Source organism: Acanthopagrus latus, chromosome 21 (assembly GCF_904848185.1).
Source record: "Acanthopagrus latus isolate v.2019 chromosome 21, fAcaLat1.1, whole genome shotgun sequence".
NCBI lineage: Eukaryota > Metazoa > Chordata > Actinopteri > Spariformes > Sparidae > Acanthopagrus > Acanthopagrus latus.
The window spans coordinates 9070692-9092612 of record NC_051059.1 but is presented as its reverse complement, the minus strand read 5'-3'; the positions used below and the strand labels follow the sequence as shown (position 1 = coordinate 9092612).

The 21921-nt window shown below is 41.0% G+C and overlaps 2 protein-coding genes across 3 annotated transcripts; both read left to right on the top strand.

Annotated features, from left to right (window-relative positions):
* Positions 1-19: 19 nt before the first annotated feature.
* Positions 20-12685, top strand: LOC119010724 (receptor-interacting serine/threonine-protein kinase 2-like). 2 transcript variants are annotated; one of them, XM_037083106.1, is made up of 11 exons: positions 20-572; positions 2002-2155; positions 3173-3328; positions 4273-4430; positions 5014-5063; positions 5171-5332; positions 6504-6589; positions 8422-8523; positions 8668-8764; positions 8909-9106; positions 9547-12685. In XM_037083106.1, exons 1-11 carry the CDS (start codon positions 328-330, stop codon positions 9930-9932), a joined length of 1794 nt encoding a protein of 597 aa, XP_036939001.1. In that variant the 5' UTR covers positions 20-327; the 3' UTR covers positions 9933-12685. The 2 variants fall into 2 exon arrangements, with proteins under 2 accessions (XP_036939001.1, XP_036939000.1); XM_037083105.1 differs by having other exon boundaries at positions 22-572; positions 9544-12685.
* A 1191-nt stretch (positions 12686-13876) lies between these two features.
* LOC119010725 (Y+L amino acid transporter 2-like) lies at positions 13877-21909 on the top strand. The gene is made up of 10 exons (XM_037083107.1): positions 13877-14122; positions 14369-14898; positions 16657-16782; positions 16872-17016; positions 18425-18548; positions 18752-18855; positions 18948-19044; positions 19203-19352; positions 20067-20250; positions 20438-21909. The coding sequence occupies exons 1-10, from the start codon at positions 14079-14081 to the stop codon at positions 20530-20532; spliced, it is 1599 nt and encodes a 532-aa protein (XP_036939002.1). The 5' UTR covers positions 13877-14078; the 3' UTR covers positions 20533-21909.
* Positions 21910-21921: the final 12 nt, after the last annotated feature.

Sequence of the window (21921 nt, the reverse complement as noted above, 5' to 3'; positions counted from 1 at the left end):
ATGACAGCGCAGCCCATCAGCTCGTAGTCGTTATATATCTTGGACCCAGCCTGTGACAGCTGGCCGGATAAAGCCTGACAGCATATCATGAATAAACGGGCATGTGAAAGCGCAAATATTTACTCCTAAGTGCACGGTGTTTTCGGTCAGTGAACGGTGAACTGTGTGTCGTCTACTCTTGTTCAGCAGTCATCCTCCTCCGCTACATTAACTTTAGCTTAGCTAGCTAGCAGCCCGCAACATGACGGAATGCGCTTAAACGAGAGAGCTCTTCCTCATTGCGTTCATCTGAAGGGGCAGTTCCGCTTTCAGTGGCTCGCTTAGTGGATGATAAATCCTCACAGACTTCACGTTAAAGGCTCAGTAACTGCTATGGAGCCGTCCGCGGCTATGGGCTGTATGAACATTGGCAGTCTGACCAGCACCTTGCCGGTGATCCCCTACCAGAAGCTCACCGACCTGTACTACCTGAGCAGAGGGGGCTTCGGCACCGTGTTCAAGGCGCAGCACTCAGACTGGAGGACCACCGTGGCCATCAAGTGCCTGAAACTCGACAGTCCTGTTGGAGAAAGGTATGATCGGCTCATGTAACGAGGCCATGCACACTGTTTAGGAGGGACTTAAAAGTGCTGCATATTTTTAAGATAAATGCACTCTTAAACAGGCACGTCCGTTGTGCTACTGTGGCGACAAGTGACAGCATCTACTGAACAGTCACATACAGCTGGTTAAGGTGAAAGTCAGAGGATCAGGACCCGAGTTTGTGTCAATTTTGATCAAGTGTGATGTAAGCCTTTCTGATACATTTAAATCAGGTACCATAGGTGTCTGTGGAGCAGCTGCAGGGTTTTTGCGTCTTGACGAAATGATCACTCTGCCCTCCTGCAGTTCAGTAGAGGAAGAATCTTTTTCAAATTAGGGGTCAGCTGATCAGAGCTGATACTGGTTCTCAGTAGTCAATGAGACCCATTACCAATATTTGGAGTTTGCTTACAGTAAAAATGAAAGTCTTGGTGTTAAAATTTTGAGTAACTTTTTTAAAATGCCTTTTAAGCATATGATTAATTAAGATGGAACTTTTTAACATAATCCTATAACAATAAGTGCAAAAAGAGATGTTGGGTTGAGGCTGTGGACTGACATGTACCTAGAGCACAATTATGCTTCAGCGTCTCCCATCACTCTGTACAACGACAACAGGTTGACTGATACTGTTTTTTTTTAGGCTCATATTGATATTTGAGAGTTTAAAGATCTTATGATGCCTTTTTATCACAACTGTACAACAGTAAAATGTCAGTGCTGTATGATGGACAAACTATGCAGTTGACTCATAGTTTCTGTAATCTAAAATGCTTTTCTGTTTTCGGTTTCTGTACTGTTATTTCTTGTCACTTATTGGCCAATGTACATGACAATATCAGCAGATGTATTGGCCTGGCCAAACAATTACCCAGGCTCTATTAGGTGTTATTGCTGTGTCCCAGGAGTTGCATCATCGCTCTCTCTGTTTTGGCCAACTAACAGGTCACAAGAGAAACTTACTCAGATTTACAGATTTGCAGCTGAGCTGAACAAGTTCTGAATACAGTGGTACTTAATTTCCCTGTGTAGAGGTGACTTTCAGTTTCACACCGTATTGTGCTGATATGATTCATTACATTGATCATCCAACACATTTCTGTAGACCAAATTAATAATTCTGAGCAGCCTGAGCTTGAAAAAACAAAATTATTTAATAAATAGGTTTGTCTGACACTTTGAAAGGCCGGTTTGACAATGTTACGCATGATTTGACATATCAAATATATTTTAAGTTATCCAGATGATATTGTGATAATAACATTTGCCCATTGCCCAACCCTACTGACAGTCAACTTCCAGGAGTCATTCCTTTGGCGAGCTTCTCGTGAGTGTGTGCACAAACAGCACTGTAAATGTCATTGCTGTTTTGTCACCTCGATGACTCTGTCTGACTCTGTTTAACCGGCTGTGTTTCAGAGAGAGGAACTGCCTGCTGAAGGAGGCGGAAGTGCTCCACAAAGCCAGGTTCAACTACATCATCCAGATTTTTGGCATCTGCAACGAGCCCGAGTTCTTCTGCATAGTCACAGAGTTTATGAGCAATGGATCTCTGGACCTGTTGCTGCACGAGGTAGCTATAGGTCACCATGTAACTTTGTGACATTAAAGGGGCACTGTGTAGTTTTCGAAAATAAATTAAGACTCAGAAGCCTAATATTTTCCAGGACTGTATAAACAAGCTGCTCTCAAATGAAAATAAAGTCCCCAGAACACTGTTTGAAGCTAGAAAGGTGGCAGGGTCCGCCACATATAAACAAAGTAAAACAGTATGAAATTGTGTTGTCCTTTTAAAGTCAGTTTGTTTATTCAGTTTATTCAGTCACAAAAACATAAAGAGTGGGTTTATTTTGTTGGTTTATGCATAGAAAACAAATAAGTCAATGATTCCTTCTCTACTTATGATCCAAAACTACATAGTGCTACTTTAAATTAGTGAGAAACAGATCTAGGCCTAACACCGTCATTCAAGGTGCAGTCGTAAAGAGCCATTGTGGATTAATGATTTAAAAAAGCTTCCTTGGCCATGAGGCATTTCTGTTTTCCTCTTTCACTCAGATAAGGAAGTAACATATTACTAAATAGAAAGAAATTGCAGTGTCCAACATATAAAATGATTTCTAGCCAGTTTAAATGTATCCAGTTAAATGACAGTCACAGATAAAAAGAGAACATTGTCCTACTGAATGTTCGGATTTGTTTCTGCACTCCAGTGGTCTAAATGGCAGGAGTGAGAGAGTCTTTGTTCTTATTGGCAAGCTGCTCTCTCTCTGGCACTGTCTTCTTTTATGAATCACTCTTCATGTACTCGGCACTCTTTCCAGGAGAGTGACGGCAAGTAAAAGTGAAACTTTCAAACATTCACAGTCTCTGATGAAACTTTGAAACAAGGGTGGGAAAGAGAAGCTGAGCCATGAGGAATGCAGACAGATTTAGCTTGGGGAAATTCCCACTTGCATTGATAAAATTTCTCGCCATTCATTTTGTGCTATTGGTTTTAAATGCAGGCTAACTCTCTACACATGCCTAAACACATGCTTTATTGATACCTGTATTGATACCTTTATTTCTGGTCTGTGGTCTCCTACAGAAGGACATGTATCCTGAGCTTGCCTGGCCTTTGCGACTCAGGATACTGTACGAGATTGCCCTGGGGGTTAACTTCCTTCACAACATGAACCCACCCCTCTTACATCATGACCTGAAGACACAGAATATACTGCTGGATGGGGAATTTCATGTGAAGGTATGTGTCAGCCACAGTTCGTTACAGCCTGTATAGTGCGTGTGACAAAAGGAAGCAAATGATTGAGAGCTTCCCATTGTATAGTAGAGGATTTTATTGATCAATAACTAAAAAATATTTTGGTTAGAGATCCACAATACCTTTCTTTTTTTTTTTTTTTTTTGTGAAGCATGCTAATTAGCTGTAGGTCAAGGCAGATACCAATTAGTGATAAATTAAATTTTTTGTATTTCAAAGGTGCAATATGAAAGAATTAATGGCCAGTCTTTAAATATTGCACCTTTTTTAGAAAGTAGCTCCTAAGTTACTGTGCCAGAGTGTGTTAATGCTGGGCTTAAGTCAATGAAAGCAGTTTGGCTTCACATTGTGGGCTCCATTTATCGACTAATTTCTCAGATACTGACTAATAGCCTATAATATAAATTTACTAGTATTGGGTCAATAATTTATTGCTCTGATCTGTATTATGTATCCCATGATATTATCATTTTGCGCAATTAATTCCAAAAATTCTTCTTGTTTATTGTTATTAAATATGATGATTTGCTGCTTTACATAGTCATAGATTATGATAGTTAACTGAATATCTCAGGCAGTTGGACTGTTGGTCTGATAAACAAAAAGTCTTAAAATTGGGTTCTGGGAAATTATGATGGGACGTTTTTTTCCCAGTCAAAACGTTGAGAAAATAACCAGCTTATTATCAATAAAGAAAATAATTGATAGCTGTGACTCTAATTTTTGTTTCTTTGTGCTATTAAAGAAAGCATGTCAAATTAGCTGCCACTCTAATAAACAGGACAATTTCCCCTTGGCATTGCGATTAGTCTCTTAGCTGAAATCAGTTGTCTTTGATTAAAGAAAAGGATGAATGTTAAAACAATGTTAAATATGTCCAGAATTCTCAAATAATGCTTCTCATATTCTGCTTTGGTTCTGTCCAGATTGCAGACTTTGGCCTCTCAAAGTGGCGGCAGCTGTCGGTCAGTAAAGGCTCAGGGTCCAAGCCTACAGAGATGGGAGGCACTGTGATCTACATGCCCCCTGAGAAGTATGAACCATCCAAGAGCCGCCGGGCTGATGTGAAACACGACATGTACAGGTGAGACACAACACCACAGTATTAATGAGTGATAAGAAATATGTTGGACTAAAGAATGAGCAGTAGTAAGTCCCCTCATTCAATAATCTAGGTTTTAGTTTCTAGTGGGTCAGTTTTCAGATTATTGGGCAGAATTTGCGAGTGGCTGAACTCTTGATGACTTTATCACACTGCATTGCAACTGCAACTCAATATTTGTCAAGTGCTATCAGCACCACAGGCAAATTATTTTTTCCTCACTGGCAGTGTGACAGTTTGCAACCATGTGGTTGAATTATTAGCATACCAACCAGAACAGTGCAGAGATCTGTGCCAAAGACTAAATCTGTCAACAGGGAAAATGGTCTGATTTCTGGAAACTGTGACAATTGCAACAGAGGTAGAAAAAAAAAAAAGTAAAAGAATCTCTCCTAGATTGTGGTTGATGCAGTCTTTACATGTTGTGGGTAATAGTTTCTCTTCCTGAAAGCAGCCTGTCTGGTTAGCTAGTGGTAAAGTCCCTCATATCTGAAGGGGAATACCAGTCTTAAGGGATGAGCTAATTTCCCTTATTTGTTTTCTCTGTGTGCTGTTTACTTTATAGCTATGCCATAATTATGTGGGAGGTGCTGTCCAGGCAGATTCCTTTTGAAGGTAAGACATTTTGTATGTTTTGTCAATCTCTCATTCTGTTCAGTATGATCTTTTCACTGTGCTATCAGACTAATCACTGAACCGTGTGAATGTGTTTGTGTGGTCAGAGGTGACCAATCCCATGCAGATCATGTTCAGTGTGCTGCGTGGGATGCGTCCTGACACGAGTCTGGACAGTCTGCCCCCTGAGATCCCCAGCAGGGAAACTCTCATCAGTTTAATGACCTGCGGCTGGACTTCAAACCCCGATGAGCGACCTTCCTTCCTCAGTGAGTTCACACAGAGTCCACCCATTCAAAAGATCGCACCCCTTTGTCGCGGCTTAACCTCTTTCACACTCTAGGAGGTCATCTCTCTTCGTGTTGAGCAATAGACAAATCCTCCTGATCAGGGCGGATTCTTTGACCCTGACAAAGCAGTGACTAAGTATCAGCTTCCTGTCACATCTCTGCTGTCTTCAGTTAAACAACATCCATTTCCCTAACTTCTGTAAAGACGCACAAAACCCCATTGTATTTCTTATTTACTTTCAAACTGCTTGAAGTAGTTTTAGCTGTGATGAAATGATGAAAACTTATTTTACAGAAGATTATTATATTGTTCTGTGTAGTTGGTTGCATGTCCCTTTAATTTGACTTTATGACCAAGACTGAAATAAATAAAAGCCACATGATGATGATCAGAACATGACACAGATTTATGTTTTCCATTCAGTCACTTAAAGAAATGATTCATTTAATTCCCAAAACATGGTAGATAACTTCTGACTGACATGTGTTTCAGATAATAATGTTTGGCAAGTTCTAGGATAAAGATGAGTGCAACTTATCTTCTTTCTTTAATTTTATCTCAGTGACACACCCACACAGACTGCAGAGTCGCATTGTCACAGTCACCAGGTTGTGGACTTGATTTATTTTAAATGTTCTCTGATCCTGAGTATAAAAATCAGTCTGTTTACTTTTTGTTATTTTAGAAAATGTGCAAAAAAAAAAGTCCCTGACACCCAAAATCGGCAGATACAGTTAAAAAAAAAAGCGCACATGATAAGGCAAAACAGTGATACCAGTTAAAATGGTTTCATCCTGTTTTGTTAAATGTCATATCAACAACATTGCCAAGTAGGTGCAGAATAAAAGTAAATCATCTATTTTCCTTAAAAAACATGATGATTGTGAATTAATAGCTTTAAAATCTTTGTTGGGACCAAAATGATTGTCTTCGGGGGGACGGGATGTAAAAATGTCTGACTTCACCCGGCATGCATACAGTGCTGCCCTAATGTTGGCAAACTGGCAACCACTCGAGGGGGCAGATGATTCAAACAACAGCAGTATTGTGACATGAATGCAGTGGAAGGGGAAAGATCGAACGCCACATTTAATGGTTGAATGTTATCAATTGCACATTGAAGTTGTGATGTGTTCACTGCCATTTCAGAGTGTTTGATCGAGCTGGAGCCGATGGTGAGAACGTTCGACGAGATTGACTTCCTGGAGGCCGTGTTGGAGATCAAGAGGTCAAAGGTCAGTCAGAAGTCCTCTCATATTTTTAGTATATTATCAAAGAGATGACAGGAAATTGAGTAAAAGACCTGGAATCAAACTGGGGTCTGGTGTATTGTCGGTGCCTTGACGCCAGTCCAGTTCTCACAGAAAAGAAACTGCAAACACTGGTGGGTGTTAGAATGGTTTAGGTTAATAAAGTCTGTACATAAATTAGTAAATAAAGCAGTGTGATGCAGAGATCAGTTATTGACACTCACTGATGTGATATGCTTAGGTGAAATCATTTGCTATACTTATCAAGATGCCATGTACTGAGTGCATGCTGGCATGGCTTTGGGTAATAAGAGGGAACAACTTTTTGTTTTCTCATGATAACAGGTTCACTTATCTCTATCTCAGGATAACAAAGCTTGTTTTCTTAAGATCTTGAGAAAATGTTGTTGTTGTTATCTGAAGAAACAACATTTGTTATTCCATGATAATGACATAAAAAACTCATAGTTGTGAGAAACCCAAAAAAATATTTAACTTGGTATCACTGAAAAATTGAGTAGATAATGTTTGACTTAAGGAACAGAATAAGAGGGCCAGTTACATACTGTAGTGATTAGAAAAATATTCTTTGTACTCCAAAGAGGTTCAGTTTGAAAGGGCTGGAAAGAATTGGTTTAGACTTGAATTAGACTTGTTTTCACCATTAGTTTTATTAATTCGCTGTGAGAAAACATATTTGGCAAATACTTGTCACATTTAACCAGAGCCTAAGGTGATATATTTCTTACTTCGTTTTACCAAAAGCCCAAAGCAACAAAAGTATGATAACACAGCAGTGTGAATTCACTTCTGAGAGTGAAGCAGAACTGTACTATTAGAAACAAAAACCTTCACTCTGTAAAGGAAATATTCAACACATTATCTGAAGTCCTGTTTGTTCTTTCTGTCATGTGTCAGTGATGTGATGTAATCATGCTGATGGTATTTGTAGTTGTAAGAAGGAATCTCCCTGCTCAGGAATACACAGTTACATGCAACATACAAACTTGGTGTGTAATCTTGGACAGTTTGAATCGGACAAAAAGAGCATGACGGGTCAAAATGTTTACCTCATAATTTCCCCTTGACAGATCCTTCCTCTTTTCAGTCATTGTGTGCATGTGACTGAGACTGTTGTCCCTAGTATTCTGTAAATCTTGTTTGTAAGATGAAGTTCAATTGAAGCCTAATAGGCAACTGATAATACGCTTGTGAGGAAGAGGAAAAAAACAGTTGCTGTGTTTAAGGGAATAGTTTATCCATTAATGAGAATTGCTGTTTTTTCTACTTGCGTTTTTGGCCAAGTCAAACCGAGCCATATGTTTGAAAGGAGCCATCATTCCTCATTTTAGGAGAAATATTACATTCTGTTCTTGTGTTTTAATTTTGTTACGAGTAATAAATAGCCATGATAAGAATAGGGACGCACAACAGCGGATGTTTGGTGTGTAGCTCTTAAATTCAGTTAAACAGTAGGACCATTCAGTATGTGCAACAACTTGGACCAGGGGAAAATGTAGGAACTAGTGAGGTAAATCTTTAAGCATGTGGTCAGATACATGACACTATATCTGCTCCACAAGCTGTCTGACACAGTTTAGACAGTTTTAGTTTTTCTCCATTTGTAAACCTAAAGAACAACTTCCCTTGTGTGTTGTGTAGAAACATTTGAACTGTTTTTGTATAAGAGGGTCAGGGGGGGAAAAAAAGTGTTTTGTTTGGGCAGCACATTTATTGGCTTTGTCATATTAATTGCTCACCACTTATCTTCCGCGTCAGGTTGACTCATTCCTCTCTTCTTCCTTGTTCCTCCACAGTTGAGGGGAAGATCGAGCTGTTGTGCAGCCCAGTCAGTGAGTGACAAGAGGAGTGAGGAGGGATCACTGAACATGCTGAAGGACAGGCCCAGCCTCTGGCCGGTCAGTGGCTGAAATGTCTGCAGAAAATATTAAGATAAAGTCTAAAAAACATTGATACTCAGGAATTTAAACCTTGGTCTGCCTTATTCCGTCTTAAATATGTGTGTCAGTGTCAATTAAACATCACTGTTTGTCCTGCCACAGGAGAGCTCCACCTCAGGCTCAGGCTCTTGCTCCTCCCAGGACACAGACATATCTCTACCAGGCGACCTCATCAGCAGCAATGCTGCACCCTCTAAAGGTATTTACAACAGGAATTGCATTTTATATTGGTGTCACTGAATTAGTGGGACTCTCAACATCGTGTTTTATGTAAAAAAACAAACAAGAAAACAACCTGTTCATACATGGGTGCATCACAGCTCTTCTTCTCTTTCTGATGTAGAGGGGCTTCCATCGTCATTCTCACCTCCTTCTCTGGAGCCTCCACAGTCTTTGAAGGACATCAACATAGTCAACAATCTGAACCAGAGTGCCAGGCCCATAAATGACTGGAACATACCTGTCAAATCCCCCATGCCCGTCACTGAATATGATACATGGCAGGACAATACCCCCCTTAAGCTGCAGCCTCAGCAACAAGGTAAGCAGTTAAAGGGACAGTACTTCTCACCTGTAGTTGCACAGTTTCGAGATATTGGCTGTATATAATGGAACTCCAGGGCACTTGGCTTGTGTTACTCAAGATAATCCACAGACCTTGTTGTGAACAGCTTGGACTAATGGATTGGAGGCTCATGCTTGTGACAGCATGGGATGTAATGTAAATGCTGTCTGTCTGTGCTGAGCCATAACATTAGCGTACTGTGGATTTCCTTAACTGGGTCATGATTTCTGCAAATAAATATTTGTGTTGTAATTCTTTGGTGCTTGATCACCACGAGCTGAATGCTATCTAGTTCCATTACGTTAGAAAGATGGCCGATAATGATATAATATATAATATATATTTATTATATAATTTTTTAAATTATTTTTTAACCAAAGCAACCAATTACTCCTCTCCCTCCTCTTTTGCAGCAGAATACTCTCCTCCCTTGCTGCACTCCCCTCCCTCAGAAGGCCCGATCGCCAAATGGATCTCGACACGGCGCGAGGCGATCGTCAACCAGATGACGGAGGCCTGTCTGAACCAGAGCTTGGATGCCCTGCTGGCGCGCTCCATGCTGATGCGTGAGGATTATGAACTGGTAAGGAACCAGCCCACCCGCACCGCCAAAGTACGCCAGCTCCTGGACAACTGTCACCGACACAACGAAGACTTCTGCCGTGTCATTGTCCGCAAGCTGCACGACAACAAGCAGAATGGTCTGCAGCCGTACCCAGCGGAAATCAGCTCCCCTACCACTGCCGTGCTCCCTAGCGCACCGCCACTGTCCACGTCTTGCAGTTTCCCCAGGAACGTGTAGTGAGCAGCCAACATTAGAAGCAATCCAGATTATATATTGTGCCTGCTTTACACTACACGTTGTCATCAATGTTGACGTGGTTGCTGTCTCATTAAGAATGACGAACGGCTGCTTGAGAGAAAAGAGTCACATGCACAAAACTGAAGCCACTCATCAACTAGAGACAAAAGTTTTTATTCTGTATAATCAGAATCAAAAGATTTCAACTGAATCAGTATTTTTTATTTAACAATGTTTGGATTTAACTTGGTGATTTATTTATAGTCCCTTCATTCTGAGTGGATGTATCTGAGGGTTTCACTCCTTTTGGTACATTATGCTTTTGTCTGCAAAGCAGTTACCATTATTTAAAGATGCTATTATGTAGTGCTGTGTGTGTGTGTGTGTGTGTGTGTGTGTGTGTGTGTGTGTGTGTGTGTGTGTGTGTGCGAGCTTGTGCATGTGCGGCCTTCTTTGTAGAATGCGAACATCTTCAGTTTGCTCAGTCGATCTGAGACAGAAGGACAGTTAATGTACTGGAAAAAATATTATTATTATTTAAGTGGCTCTGTGTAGTTTTGGGGAAGAAATTCAATCTTAGAATTTTAATATATGCAATATTAAGGAAGTCATAATACAAACTCAGAAATATTTAGTATAACTGAGTAAACAAGCTCTTCTCAGAGGAGAATGAAGTCCCCAGAACAGTGTTTGAAGCTAAAAGGTGGCAGGGTCCGCCACATAACGAATAAACAATGTCAAACAGTATGAAATTGTGTTGTTCAATCAGCTCTATCCAGTCATGAAAACAAAGAGGTTGTTAATTGCCTATTAAGACATTTCTTATTTGACTAAAATTTCTTCCCCAAAACAATATAGTGAACCTTTTTTAAGTATATTTACAGGTTAATAATCCTGATGATAATGTTCACCACCGGGGAAGTGAGTCAGTATCGCAGCTACTAAAAGAGTCTGTCTCTGCACTGGCGTACATAACCTACAATCGGTGAGAAAATGACTTCAGAGCTGATGATTGCAGTCTAACTAGAAGAATGTGGTCCGTCATGTTAGCAGCTTCATGTCACTCAGTTGAGGTGTTGGATAGAGCTGTGATTTTGGTTCAGTGGTCATGTGACTGTATGGAAAGTTTTTCTCCCTGTCATGGCTCTCCCCGGCCCCCCTCTTTTTTACCGCTGAGCTAAAGAGAGTCACTGGGACCAGTAGTAAAGAGGAAGTTGAGATCGTATTACTACACTCAGAATGAAAGGGATGCGTGCGTGTCTGCATGTCTAAATTAAAAGTGGGACAAAGTGATCTGCTCTGGAATTTCTTTTGGCTTTCTCCAGCCACCTCTCAGTTTTCTGAACAATGTTCGCTTCAGACTCATCTGAACGCTTTGACAGTTAAAGTTTGTCCACGGACTCTGAGCTTTGAGTTTTGATCATACTGAGCTGCTCTGTAGAAGACTACTGCAACACGTGAACAGAGAAAACTGGCTCTGCTTGTAGCAAACCTGTAGTTTACCTACTTCCAAGCAGTCGCTCTGCTCAGTTTATGTGTCTTGACTCGTACAACTTTTTCTACCTTGCTGTGCTTCCTAATCTGTTAATAATGACAGTTATGCTTGTTTATAAAATACATTACTCTCTTTTCTTAAGAAAATACACATGCGTTAAGGCAGTAGCAGCACTTAATCTGTATTAATGCGAGTAATACCTTTTTGTCAGCCATGGGGTTTGCTGTAACTTTATTCATATATACAGCATGTATATATGGTCTTTGTGCCAACATGCAGAAGTTAGACACAGTCCTTCTTCACTCCTCCTTGTTTTTGGTGTGTGTGTGTGTGTGTGTGTGTGTGTAATAGGACTGCAACTGTTGATTATTTCCATGATTAAACACTTGATCTGGAAAAGAGCCAAGGTGATGTTTTTAAAATAGTTTGATTTGGTAACATCAACTACTTATTTTTTGATTACCAAAATAGTTGCAGGTTCACTTACTTTCGAATGGCAGATGGCTTCATCAACTACTCGTTTCTGGTCGAGTGTGTATGCGTGTGTGTGTGTGTGTACTTTGTCATGAGGAGCCTTACTGTCTTCATCACTGCCTTCACTTGCTCTAACAGGTGCTTAAATGACTAATGTAGCTTTGGTGTTTACAGCCTGCACCATTACAGATTCACCACAGAACGAATTTTGTTCCCTTTTATCCAGAAAGAAAAGCACTTCCTTTTTGTTATATGGATGCACACGTTCCCCATCAGTCAGTGAAGCATTTATTACGAAACAGAGTGAGTAATGAGCCACCACAGGTCAATATTAGTAACAGGAAATTGGACACAATGATATAATGTCATTTAAATGACAACAGGAAAGCCAAGCTAGGTCGATGTGCTTCCATGATGTTAGATATGTCTTATGATAACCGTGCCTCATATACTGCTTGGTCTCAACTGTAACAACTTGCAAAAGCCTTTTACACACATATCAAGCAAAAGAGCAGAGAAGTGCTGCACATTGTTGTTACATATTTTGTACTTTAGATGATCTATTCATCTTTTTTTTTATACATTCTTTCATTTGTGATCTCAAAGTCAGGCATTGTTTTTGTGAAGTGATGATTTGATACTTGCCTTCTGCAAAATACCAATGTAATTTAGTGCTCATGTCATTTTCAGTGTCCGTTGTTCAAAAATAATACACCATGTCACGTATAAAACTGTCATTTTCATATATTGTATCAAACTTCATTAAAATGTTTCTTTGTTTTTATTTCAGCCTGCTCTCGTCTTTGTTCCTCTAGAGTTCTTTTGATGTAACATTAATCCAGGTGCAGTATTTACTCTCATGTCATTTTATCCTTTTGATGAAGCTGGTGAAATTCCAAAAACCAAGAGGGTGTACATTTAGTCATGGCACCCTGAATGGGACAAACGGGGGAAGGTGAGGGGCGACCTGGGCTTCACCTGCAAAATGTCACTGGCAGAGAACTGCTTGAAAGAAAAAAAAAAAAGGATTGTGAAGCGATGTCAAAACAATCCTTGACACTGAACTATCACAAAACGATGCAAAAAAAATCACAACGTGGCATAAAAGCAATCACAAAGCCATGAAAAACAACTATGAAGAAATACAGGACAACAAACCAGACACAAAGATATGTTTGCCTCTCTATGTATGAGGGCTTTTGACCTCCTCGTGCTTGTTTGTCTGTTGGTTTGTACGTAATATCACACAAAAACTACCTGACAGATTTCCATGAAACTTGGATGGGGGGTGGGTCTCGGCCCAGAATAGACCCTGTTAACCTTTGGTGCTGAGCCATGAATTTGTTTTCACTTTCTTTAAGGTTGTTTTTGCTGTTTTCCAACATTTTCATTCATTTCTTGGTGGTTAATGCATTGATCTTGATGCTTGATAATATCTATGAGTGAGGGTCATTCAATTTCCTTTATTTTCCAAGCAAACAAGTTCCATTCCAATATGCTGTATTTGATATTAGATTAGACCGTTGAATTAAAGGGGACTGTTGGCCGAGGTACGCGCTTTACTGAGTGCCATTCTTGTTTCATAATACAGTTAATGTCGCAACCTGTCTGAGAGACTTATATAACCCTTAGGTTGTCTTCTTAATAACCACTCCTTGCTCCAAATTTTCTTACAATATTAATGATATGCCTCGCTTGCTCGAAGATGTCCTGCCACTTTTAAACACAACATTCTGAGAAGTGCCTCTAAATCTCAATATACTGTATCCTCTTCACATTCTATTTTTGAGGTCGGTGTGTCATGGGCAGAGACCGTGTAGAGGAGCAGCTGTTTGGCCAATCACATCGCATCAAGCAATCCTTTAATGTCAGTGTACTTCAAAAAAAAAATCTGCTCTAATAAATTCGATCCGCTGCTGAAGCAGCTTGGCCCTCTGTTTTAGCTGTTGAGGGCTTCTTGGGGGAGCGAGGAGGGGGACAAGGTCTACTCGTCTCTGAAAATAGCTCAGGGTGGGAACTCGAGAGTGCGGTTCACCCGGCGCTGGAAAAACACTCGCCGTGGTTGTCCTGGGCTGCAGGGATTGCAACATCAACTGTCCTGTTGCCACCACTCAGATGTGATCTCACCCATGGTGCTTTCATTCAGGCGAGCAGCACCTACCTGAGGGAGACTCTTCATGCTCAGAGGAACAAACATACCTGTTGATCTACAACAAATAAAGTGAGTTCACTTATTGTCCTTTGTTGATGTTTGCCTTTCAGTCAAACATTAATACATCTTATGTCTGGATATATAAAATGTAGACTGGATAAATGTAACTGGGAGATTTGGCAACATGCAGGACTCTTTCTTCTTCTAACCCTAACTAGACATTGGTGGCTATTAAAGAAAAGTATATTTAAGAAAACCCTGTGATATGTACATCTATATGACGTGTTCATTCTTGCCCTGTCACCTCCACATCAGCACTGGACTCATGGGGGATCTGAGGCATAAGATGGGGGTCGTGTCACAGACGATATGCCCGACTATGCGGGCTCCGTCCGATGAGGACCTAAAGGCCCCAAATAATGTGAAAGTGGAGAAAATGCAGATGAAGAGAGAGATCTCCCTCATGAACGGGATCTGCCTCATTGTTGGCAACATGATCGGCTCCGGGATCTTCGTCTCACCGAAGGGCGTGCTCATGTTCAGCGGCTCTTACGGGCTGTCCTTGGTGATTTGGGCCGTCGGGGGCATCTTCTCAGTGTTCGGGGCTTTGTGCTACGCGGAGCTCGGCACAACCATCACCAAGTCTGGAGCCAGCTACGCTTACATCCTGGAGTCGTTTGGAGGCTTCCTGGCTTTCATCCGTCTGTGGACATCCATCCTGCTGATCGAGCCGGCCAGCCAGGCTGTGATTTCGCTGACCTTTGCCAACTACCTGGTGGAGACTTTCTACCCCACCTGCCAGGCGCCGTACGATTCTGTCCGGCTCATTGCTGCAGCCTGCCTCTGTAAGCAACTCTCCTCTGTTCTGAATGAGTGTGTGAGTGGAAACTCAGCATAAAGCTGACTAATAATTTAACTGCTTTTATTATTTAATCTGTAAACTCTTGGTTGTGTTCTTTTACTTATAAATCAGCATTTTCTAATATAAATTATAGAGGTGTTTGGGGTGTGAATGTTGTGAATGAAAAAAAATGCAGGCTGGGAAAACTGACTTTATTGCCATCTAGTGTTTGAATTTTTCCCTCTGATGTCCTCTTTGGCCTCAACCCAGTCCTTGCTGTCAGCTGTAAGTACTGCTCTCTATAATAGTTTTCCTTGTTAGTGGTGGAGTCCGCCACTCTGGCTCCAGAGTCACACACAGAGGGCATTTACAGGAAGGAGGAATGAAGGTTATCCAAAGTTACTGTTAAGATCTCAGTGAAATCAGCCTGAACTGAACATCGCAGCAGAGCTGTATCAAAGGAGACCTTTGATGCTATTTCTTTTTTCTTTTAAAATTTTTTCTCCTTTCCTCTGTGCTATCAAGGTCATCGTGATCTTGAAAATTGAAAAAGGTCAAAGTCTGCACCAACAGAAGCTCCTTTCTCCCACAGAAAATGTAATTCTGTAACTTTGTGACACCACACTACTGTGTCGCATATTTGTGATGCCTAGTGGCTAGTTTGGCACTTAAGAATTGATTTAGCACAGATGCTCTGTTGTTTTCAAGAAACTGAAACATGTCCAGTTGCCTGCGATATAGCACTCAGAAGTACCATGACCTGGGCAGCCATGAGTTCAGCTGGTAGAGCGGGTGTCCCGTCTGATGAGGCCTTGTCTTTGCTGCGGCAGCAGCCATGGTTTGGGTCCGACCTGAGGCCCTTTGCTGCATGTCAACCCACCTCTCTGTCATGTTGTTTCCTGTCATTTCTCAGCTATCTTAACAATAAAGCCATAAAAAGGCCCATAAATAAATAAGATAATTAATAATAATATAATTTCTTTTAAATAGCATGACCTGGAGGACTCTGAACATGCTCTGAGACCTGGTGTCGTAAGCGGTGCAGGCTCAGGCATGTGCGAGCTGACCAGATAGACAGGCCTGGGTATTTTGGAGAGGGGACCTTAAAGAGACAGGAGCTCGAACAGAGCGTTTCAGAAAGAGGGGGACTAAACTGGACAGTATGACAAAACCGATGGGGGGGCATTTAATCTTGTAAACGCAGTGACCAGAATAAAATTATGAACCTGAAAGTGAAGACAGCAAGTGCCCTTTAAACTACTGTTTATGCTAATTCAACATTCAAGTCGGTTCCGTCTCTACAGGCTCCCAAAAAAACTTTAAAGGTTTTACTCTGAGTTAGTCACAGGACGTTTGTTTGTCAGTGTAGATATTGTACCACCTGGGACTCTACCTACTGAGGATGACATGGGCTAAAACAAGTGGTGGACTGGCACCCTGGTTCTAGACTCAGTGACCCTGTGCGTGTGAAACTGGCATCAGCTATAGTTAGACTGGCAGTCCAGTCCTGTAAAAATACCAACGTGGTTTACAGCCAGGCTTTGTGCTGTGAAGAATGCAGTAAGCAGAAGTGGTATTTAGGTTAGAGCGCAACAATGTCATTAGTCATGACATGTTTCTGGGGGAGAGAGGCACCCCTAGTTTCCTGAATGATTTATCTACGTCTGCTATGCAAATGCAACCAAACAAGAAAGCAGAAGCTGCAGAAGTTGTATTTGGCCTCAAACTCAGTCATTGTCTTTGTTCCTCTGGTTTTCCGTAGGCATGCTCATCTTCATTAACTGTGCCTACGTGAAGTGGGGCACTCTGGTCCAGGACATTTTCACGTACGCCAAACTCATGTCGCTCTGCCTCATCATCATTGTAGGAATCCTAAAGATATCTTCTGGTAAGATGAGATTCAAGTGCGAATGCATCGGAGGAAACACACCAATTCAAAAGGCTGGCTGCTTTACACTTTGACTTGTCTTTGTGTAGGAGACACAAAGAGCTTCCACAACCCATTCGAGGGCTCGTCCACAGATCCCGGAGCCTTAGCCTTGGCCCTCTACTCAGCTCTGTTCTCCTACTCCGGCTGGGATACACTCAACTTTGTCACAGAGGAGATTCAGAATCCAGAGAGGTAACTCACACATATATACAAAAACATACAAACGGAAAGGGAACGTGGTGGTAAAACCCAAAGAGAATCGCTGTTGTGACTCTACAGCTACTCTCAGCTAAACGGAGGACTTTTAGCACCTCTCGGTTCCTTGTTTTGGTTTCCCTGCTTTATTATCTTAGTCATCACCCTGCAGTGAGTCAAGTAAGTCTCACTGCTCTCATCAACATTGAGAACAGCAGTGTTGTATAAAGTACACAAAAGTCATACCCGAGTAAATGTAAATATATCTGTTCAAATATAACTTTGCTAACAGCGACAGTTGCTGATTTAAAAATGTGCCACTTCCTACTAAGTTGTTAGTAATTAATTAATATTGAATTAATTTAGTGGAGTTAATAATTACAAATTTTGCCTCCCAAATGCACAATACCATCGGCACACTGACAAGGTAGTTTTTTTTATTTTGCCCAGTGAATGTGTTCATTTTGAAAAGCATTGTATGTCTGCAACTGTCCGTGGCCCATCATGATTTGCAGCGGTGAAAAGAGCACGTCAAACCTGTACTCAGTTACAAGTACAGTTACATTACTGAAACGTAACTCGATCACAAGTAAACCTACTGGTATTAAAATAATATTTAAGTAAAAGTACAAAGCATTCTTCTCAAACACTTACTCAGAGTATTAGTTACTTGTTAACACTTGCTGTTAAAATACATTGTTAATAGGAGGTTTTCTGTGTCTCTACATCGTCGGTCTAAATGACTGAAAACTCCCGATCTGTTCTGCTCACCGGTCAGTCACCGCTCCAAACCTGCACCTGCTGCACAGTTTTGTGTTTTTATGTCCATATGTCAGAGTTTTCATTGGCCTGCTTGTGAACATTGGCTACAAAAATACAGACAAAAGGTTAAGATTAATTCATATTGTTGTCAGTATTCCATTATGATTTGAAAAAGTAAGTATGTAGATAACAGGCTGTAAAGCAAAGTAAAATTAAGTAGCCTTGATTGTTTGAGTAGGCATAATAATACATTGTGTTTATATGTTTTGATAATAATAACTCCATTAGGTGGAAAATGGTTGGCATATTGGCAAACATTCAATATAGTGCATCCATACCCTAATGATCTTTTGTTGTAGCATAGTTAAATACAATTGTTATTGATTTTCATATTTTTTGCTGTATCCAGATAAACTTGACAGGACTAGTCCAGTGGTAGAATCAAATGATTTGGATTGCACCTCAATCCTTTGCAATTACGTTTAAAGTCTACTAATCAACATGGGGAAACAGGCTGCAGAGGCTGGAATTGCAACTTGAGTAACAGTGATCACGTGACCACTGTGATCTGTTTACTGCAGGTTTGTACTGAGTCACACACCTCTCTTTGCTAGTGTGGTTGTTGTTGTTGTTTTTGTTATAGGAATCTTCCCCTGGCCATTGCCATTTCCATGCCCATAGTGACCATCATCTACCTGCTGACCAACGTGGCATATTATGTGGTTCTGGACATGCCGTCTCTGCTGGCCAGTGACGCAGTTGCTGTGGTGAGAAACAAACAGCCACCTTGGGGAGATAATTCACTCTGCTGCTAAATATAACCCCACTCTGCCTGGTTGACCTCTTGCACTTGAGAAACTAAAGAAAGTTGCTTGATGTCGGTGAACTGTGGACAGTATAATGGTGCCAGGCACTGATTTAACTTCTGCACCTAGAATTGTCATCAACCTTGTGTAATGTGACCCTGTAGACATTTGGGAACGCGGTCCTGGGGCCGTTCAAGTGGATCATCCCTGTTTCGGTGGCCATGTCCTGCTACGGAGGGCTCAACGCTTCTATCATCGCTGCCTCACGGTAATCGGGAAACACTGAACAGGCACTGACTTTGGGCTCAGGTCATGATGGGTATTTTTTAGAATAACTTGGCATCTTTCTTAATCGTGCAGGTTGTTTTTCGTCGGGGCCAGAGAGGGCCACCTCCCCGACAGTCTGAGCCTGATCCACATGGAGCGCTACACACCCATACCTGCGCTGCTGTTCAATGTGAGGACCATTTATATTACTCTAATTCTAGTACTAATTCCATTTAAGCAACATATTTCTCAAATGCATAATACATGAAACAATGTGCAGGAGCTGAAAGTATATGAATACTTATCTTCTGGAGTAAAGCAACTCTTTGTTGTGCTGTGTGTCTGCAGGGGCTAATGGGTCTGATCTTCCTGTGTGTGGAGGACGTGTTCCAGCTCATCAGCTACTTCAGCTTCAGTTACTGGTTCTATGTGGGTCTGTCTGTGGCCGGACTCATCTACCTGCGCATCACTCAGCCTGACAGACACCGGCCCGTGAAGGTGCTGCTCCTCTCGCCAATCACATTCATGCTGAATTCAGTTACATGCAAATGCTCTATAAGCAGAGTTTTAGAAATCCTGAGGTCCTCCGTTATACTGACCCGACAAACATTGTAAAGGTATTAATTCACAGTCATGATAATGTGGAATGGAAGAGATATATTCATTCTGCTTTCTACAAGCTCTGTACTTGTGTTTTCTATTTAAATGTTTTATGATTTGACCAGTTTGAAATTTTCCTGATACGGCCTTTAAAGTTGAAACTTTTCAAATTTCCCCCACCTAAATTGTCCCGTGCAGCTATGTAAAAAGGGCATGTGTCACAGGTTTTAAGGCAGATCAAACAATAAAATGTTGCATATACATAAAGTGCAAATGTGCCAAATGTGCAGTGCGCTGCATGGGGTGTCACAGAGGACTGTGCCCTACAGAGGTCAGAGGTCAACATCACAATATCCTGACAGGAGGAAGCTTTTTCTCTTTCCTCTTCAAAAGCCTCAGTGACCTTTTTGTGCGAAATGAAAAAATTTAAAAAATCACTTAATATAAGACACAATCACAGAGAAAGTAGCATTTCAGTGAGGTGAATGGGAAATGTTTTTAGTCATCACGTTTTTTTTGTTGTTTTTTTGCTTTTATTTCCGGTTCATGCATTTGCTTAAGCTGTCTGTCTGGACACGCACACTAACCAGACTTGTGTCTTTCTCTCCACAGTTGACCTTGTTCTTCCCCTTCATCTACTGTCTGTGCAGCCTGTTCCTAGTCATCGTGCCTCTGTACGGAGACACCATCAACTCCCTCATAGGAATTGCCATTGCACTGTCAGGCGTGCCGGTCTATTATGTGGCCATATACCTGCCTGAGGAGAGGAGGCCCAAATTCATCCGCAAGTTGAACGGTAGGTTAAAAAAGTACAATTTGTGCCCAGGAAGGACGTGTGTTTTCATTTTACTTAGGGAAATGTACATCAGTTTATTATGGTCTTCGACATAAAGCATCAATCCTCTTGGATTATCAGAGTCATCTGACTTGAATCTATCTTTTCCCGTCCCTTGCTCATCCTCTCCCATCTTCTCCTCCTCCAGTCTTTGCCACCAGATTCATCCAGAAGCTGCTCTACTGCTGCCTGACTGAATTTGACACTGAGACAGAAACACAAGCCGGCGGCAAGACACAGTGAGCTACAGGCGATCCGCATCGCTTCAGCAGTCAGCTTTCTGCTGGAGGCCTCGCTCTCACCCACGTGTTGACGTTCATGTTTTCCTCGAATGCTGAAAAACAAGACCTTTCACGGACAGAGCGGCGAGGCGCCGTCTCACAACATTTGTGAGAGCTACCACTGGCGGGTCAGGTTAAAAAGAGGCCGGACATCTCACATGACACACCAGGAAGGAGCAAACTGTTGCTTTCTTTTTAAAATGTGATGTACTTTTCTACAAAGATCAATGAACGTCTTCTATGAGGATATCATTTAAAAAAATTTAAAAAAAAAAACATTGTTCACGTTATGTTTTTTAAACTTGTGTGGAGATGAAAGCTGATGACTTTATTTCTGAACTTGTTTTCAATAATCACACAACACTGACGTCTTCCTCCCCCTCACTCGGTCTCGGCTCCGTGGACTCTACTTCTGATCACAACCAGTTCCTTCATCACGTGGGCGACTCGCATATGAGCACTTTTTCACTTTTCCTTTTTCAGTTTGTTTCATTTTTGTGTACTGAAAAGAGTATCATGTCTACTCGTCCATTGCAAAGAAGAAAACATTTGCTTTATAAAATGTATCTAACCTAACTTTTGTCTGGCTGAAATTTGATTATCTGATCGTCGTTGTGGAAAACTCTGCAAATGTGGCTGTGGTTTTCTGTGAAGCAGTTAAATACCCTCTAAAGTGTCACTTTAAGTGATTGATTAGTTAGAAATTGCAATTAGATTATTAACTTAACACAGTTTGTTTCATCTTTTGTAACCTCATAATCACAGTTTTTTGTTGCTGCTGGTCGGTAAGAATATATTTTGACCATTTCAGTGAAGCTTGACACCAAAACCTGTCTCAAACCACTGACATTACAGGGAAATATGTGACTCATGCACCGATACTTGACATTTCAGTAAAAAGTACCCGAAACTTGAGTTCAAGTAAAGATGATGTGTATTATCAAGTATCACCTCATTAAAAAGTGAAATTGTCTCCAATATGAAAAGCACATGTGAATAAAGTCTTCAATAGTATTTGATACTAATTCTACTTAAGTATCAAAACTACAAGAAAAAAGTAAATTACACTTATATCTATATTATATAATATGGCTCTGGTACAGTTTCAATCTGCAAAGTAACTACAAACTACAGTTGCTAAATTAATGTAGTGTATTATCAAGTACAATATTTACCTCCAGACTGAAGTGGATGGGACGTACAATGTAGCACAAGCTGGAAATACTGAATTAAAGGGCAAGTTCCTCAGAACTGCACGAAAGTACGGTGTTGAGTAAATGCACTTGGTTACATTCTATCATTGGTTGTAAGTCACAAACAAAAATGTGTTTGCTTTCAGCAGGCTGCAGCT

Bases quoted from the DNA above. Each gene is read 5' to 3' on its own strand.
- LOC119010724 (XM_037083105.1), top strand. From the start codon at position 328: ATGATAAATCCTCACAGACTTCACGTTAAAGGCTCAGTAACTGCTATG. The intron at 4,431-5,013 runs GTGAGACACAAC...TTTACTTTATAG, and splicing joins GTGAAACACGACATGTACAG to CTATGCCATAATTATGTGGG. The intron at 9,107-9,543 runs GTAAGCAGTTAA...CCTCTTTTGCAG, and splicing joins GCTGCAGCCTCAGCAACAAG to CAGAATACTCTCCTCCCTTG.
- LOC119010725 (XM_037083107.1), top strand. From the start codon at position 14,079: ATGCTCAGAGGAACAAACATACCTGTTGATCTACAACAAATAAA. The intron at 16,783-16,871 runs GTAAGATGAGAT...GTCTTTGTGTAG, and splicing joins AATCCTAAAGATATCTTCTG to GAGACACAAAGAGCTTCCAC. The intron at 19,045-19,202 runs GTGAGGACCATT...GTGTGTCTGCAG, and splicing joins TACCTGCGCTGCTGTTCAAT to GGGCTAATGGGTCTGATCTT.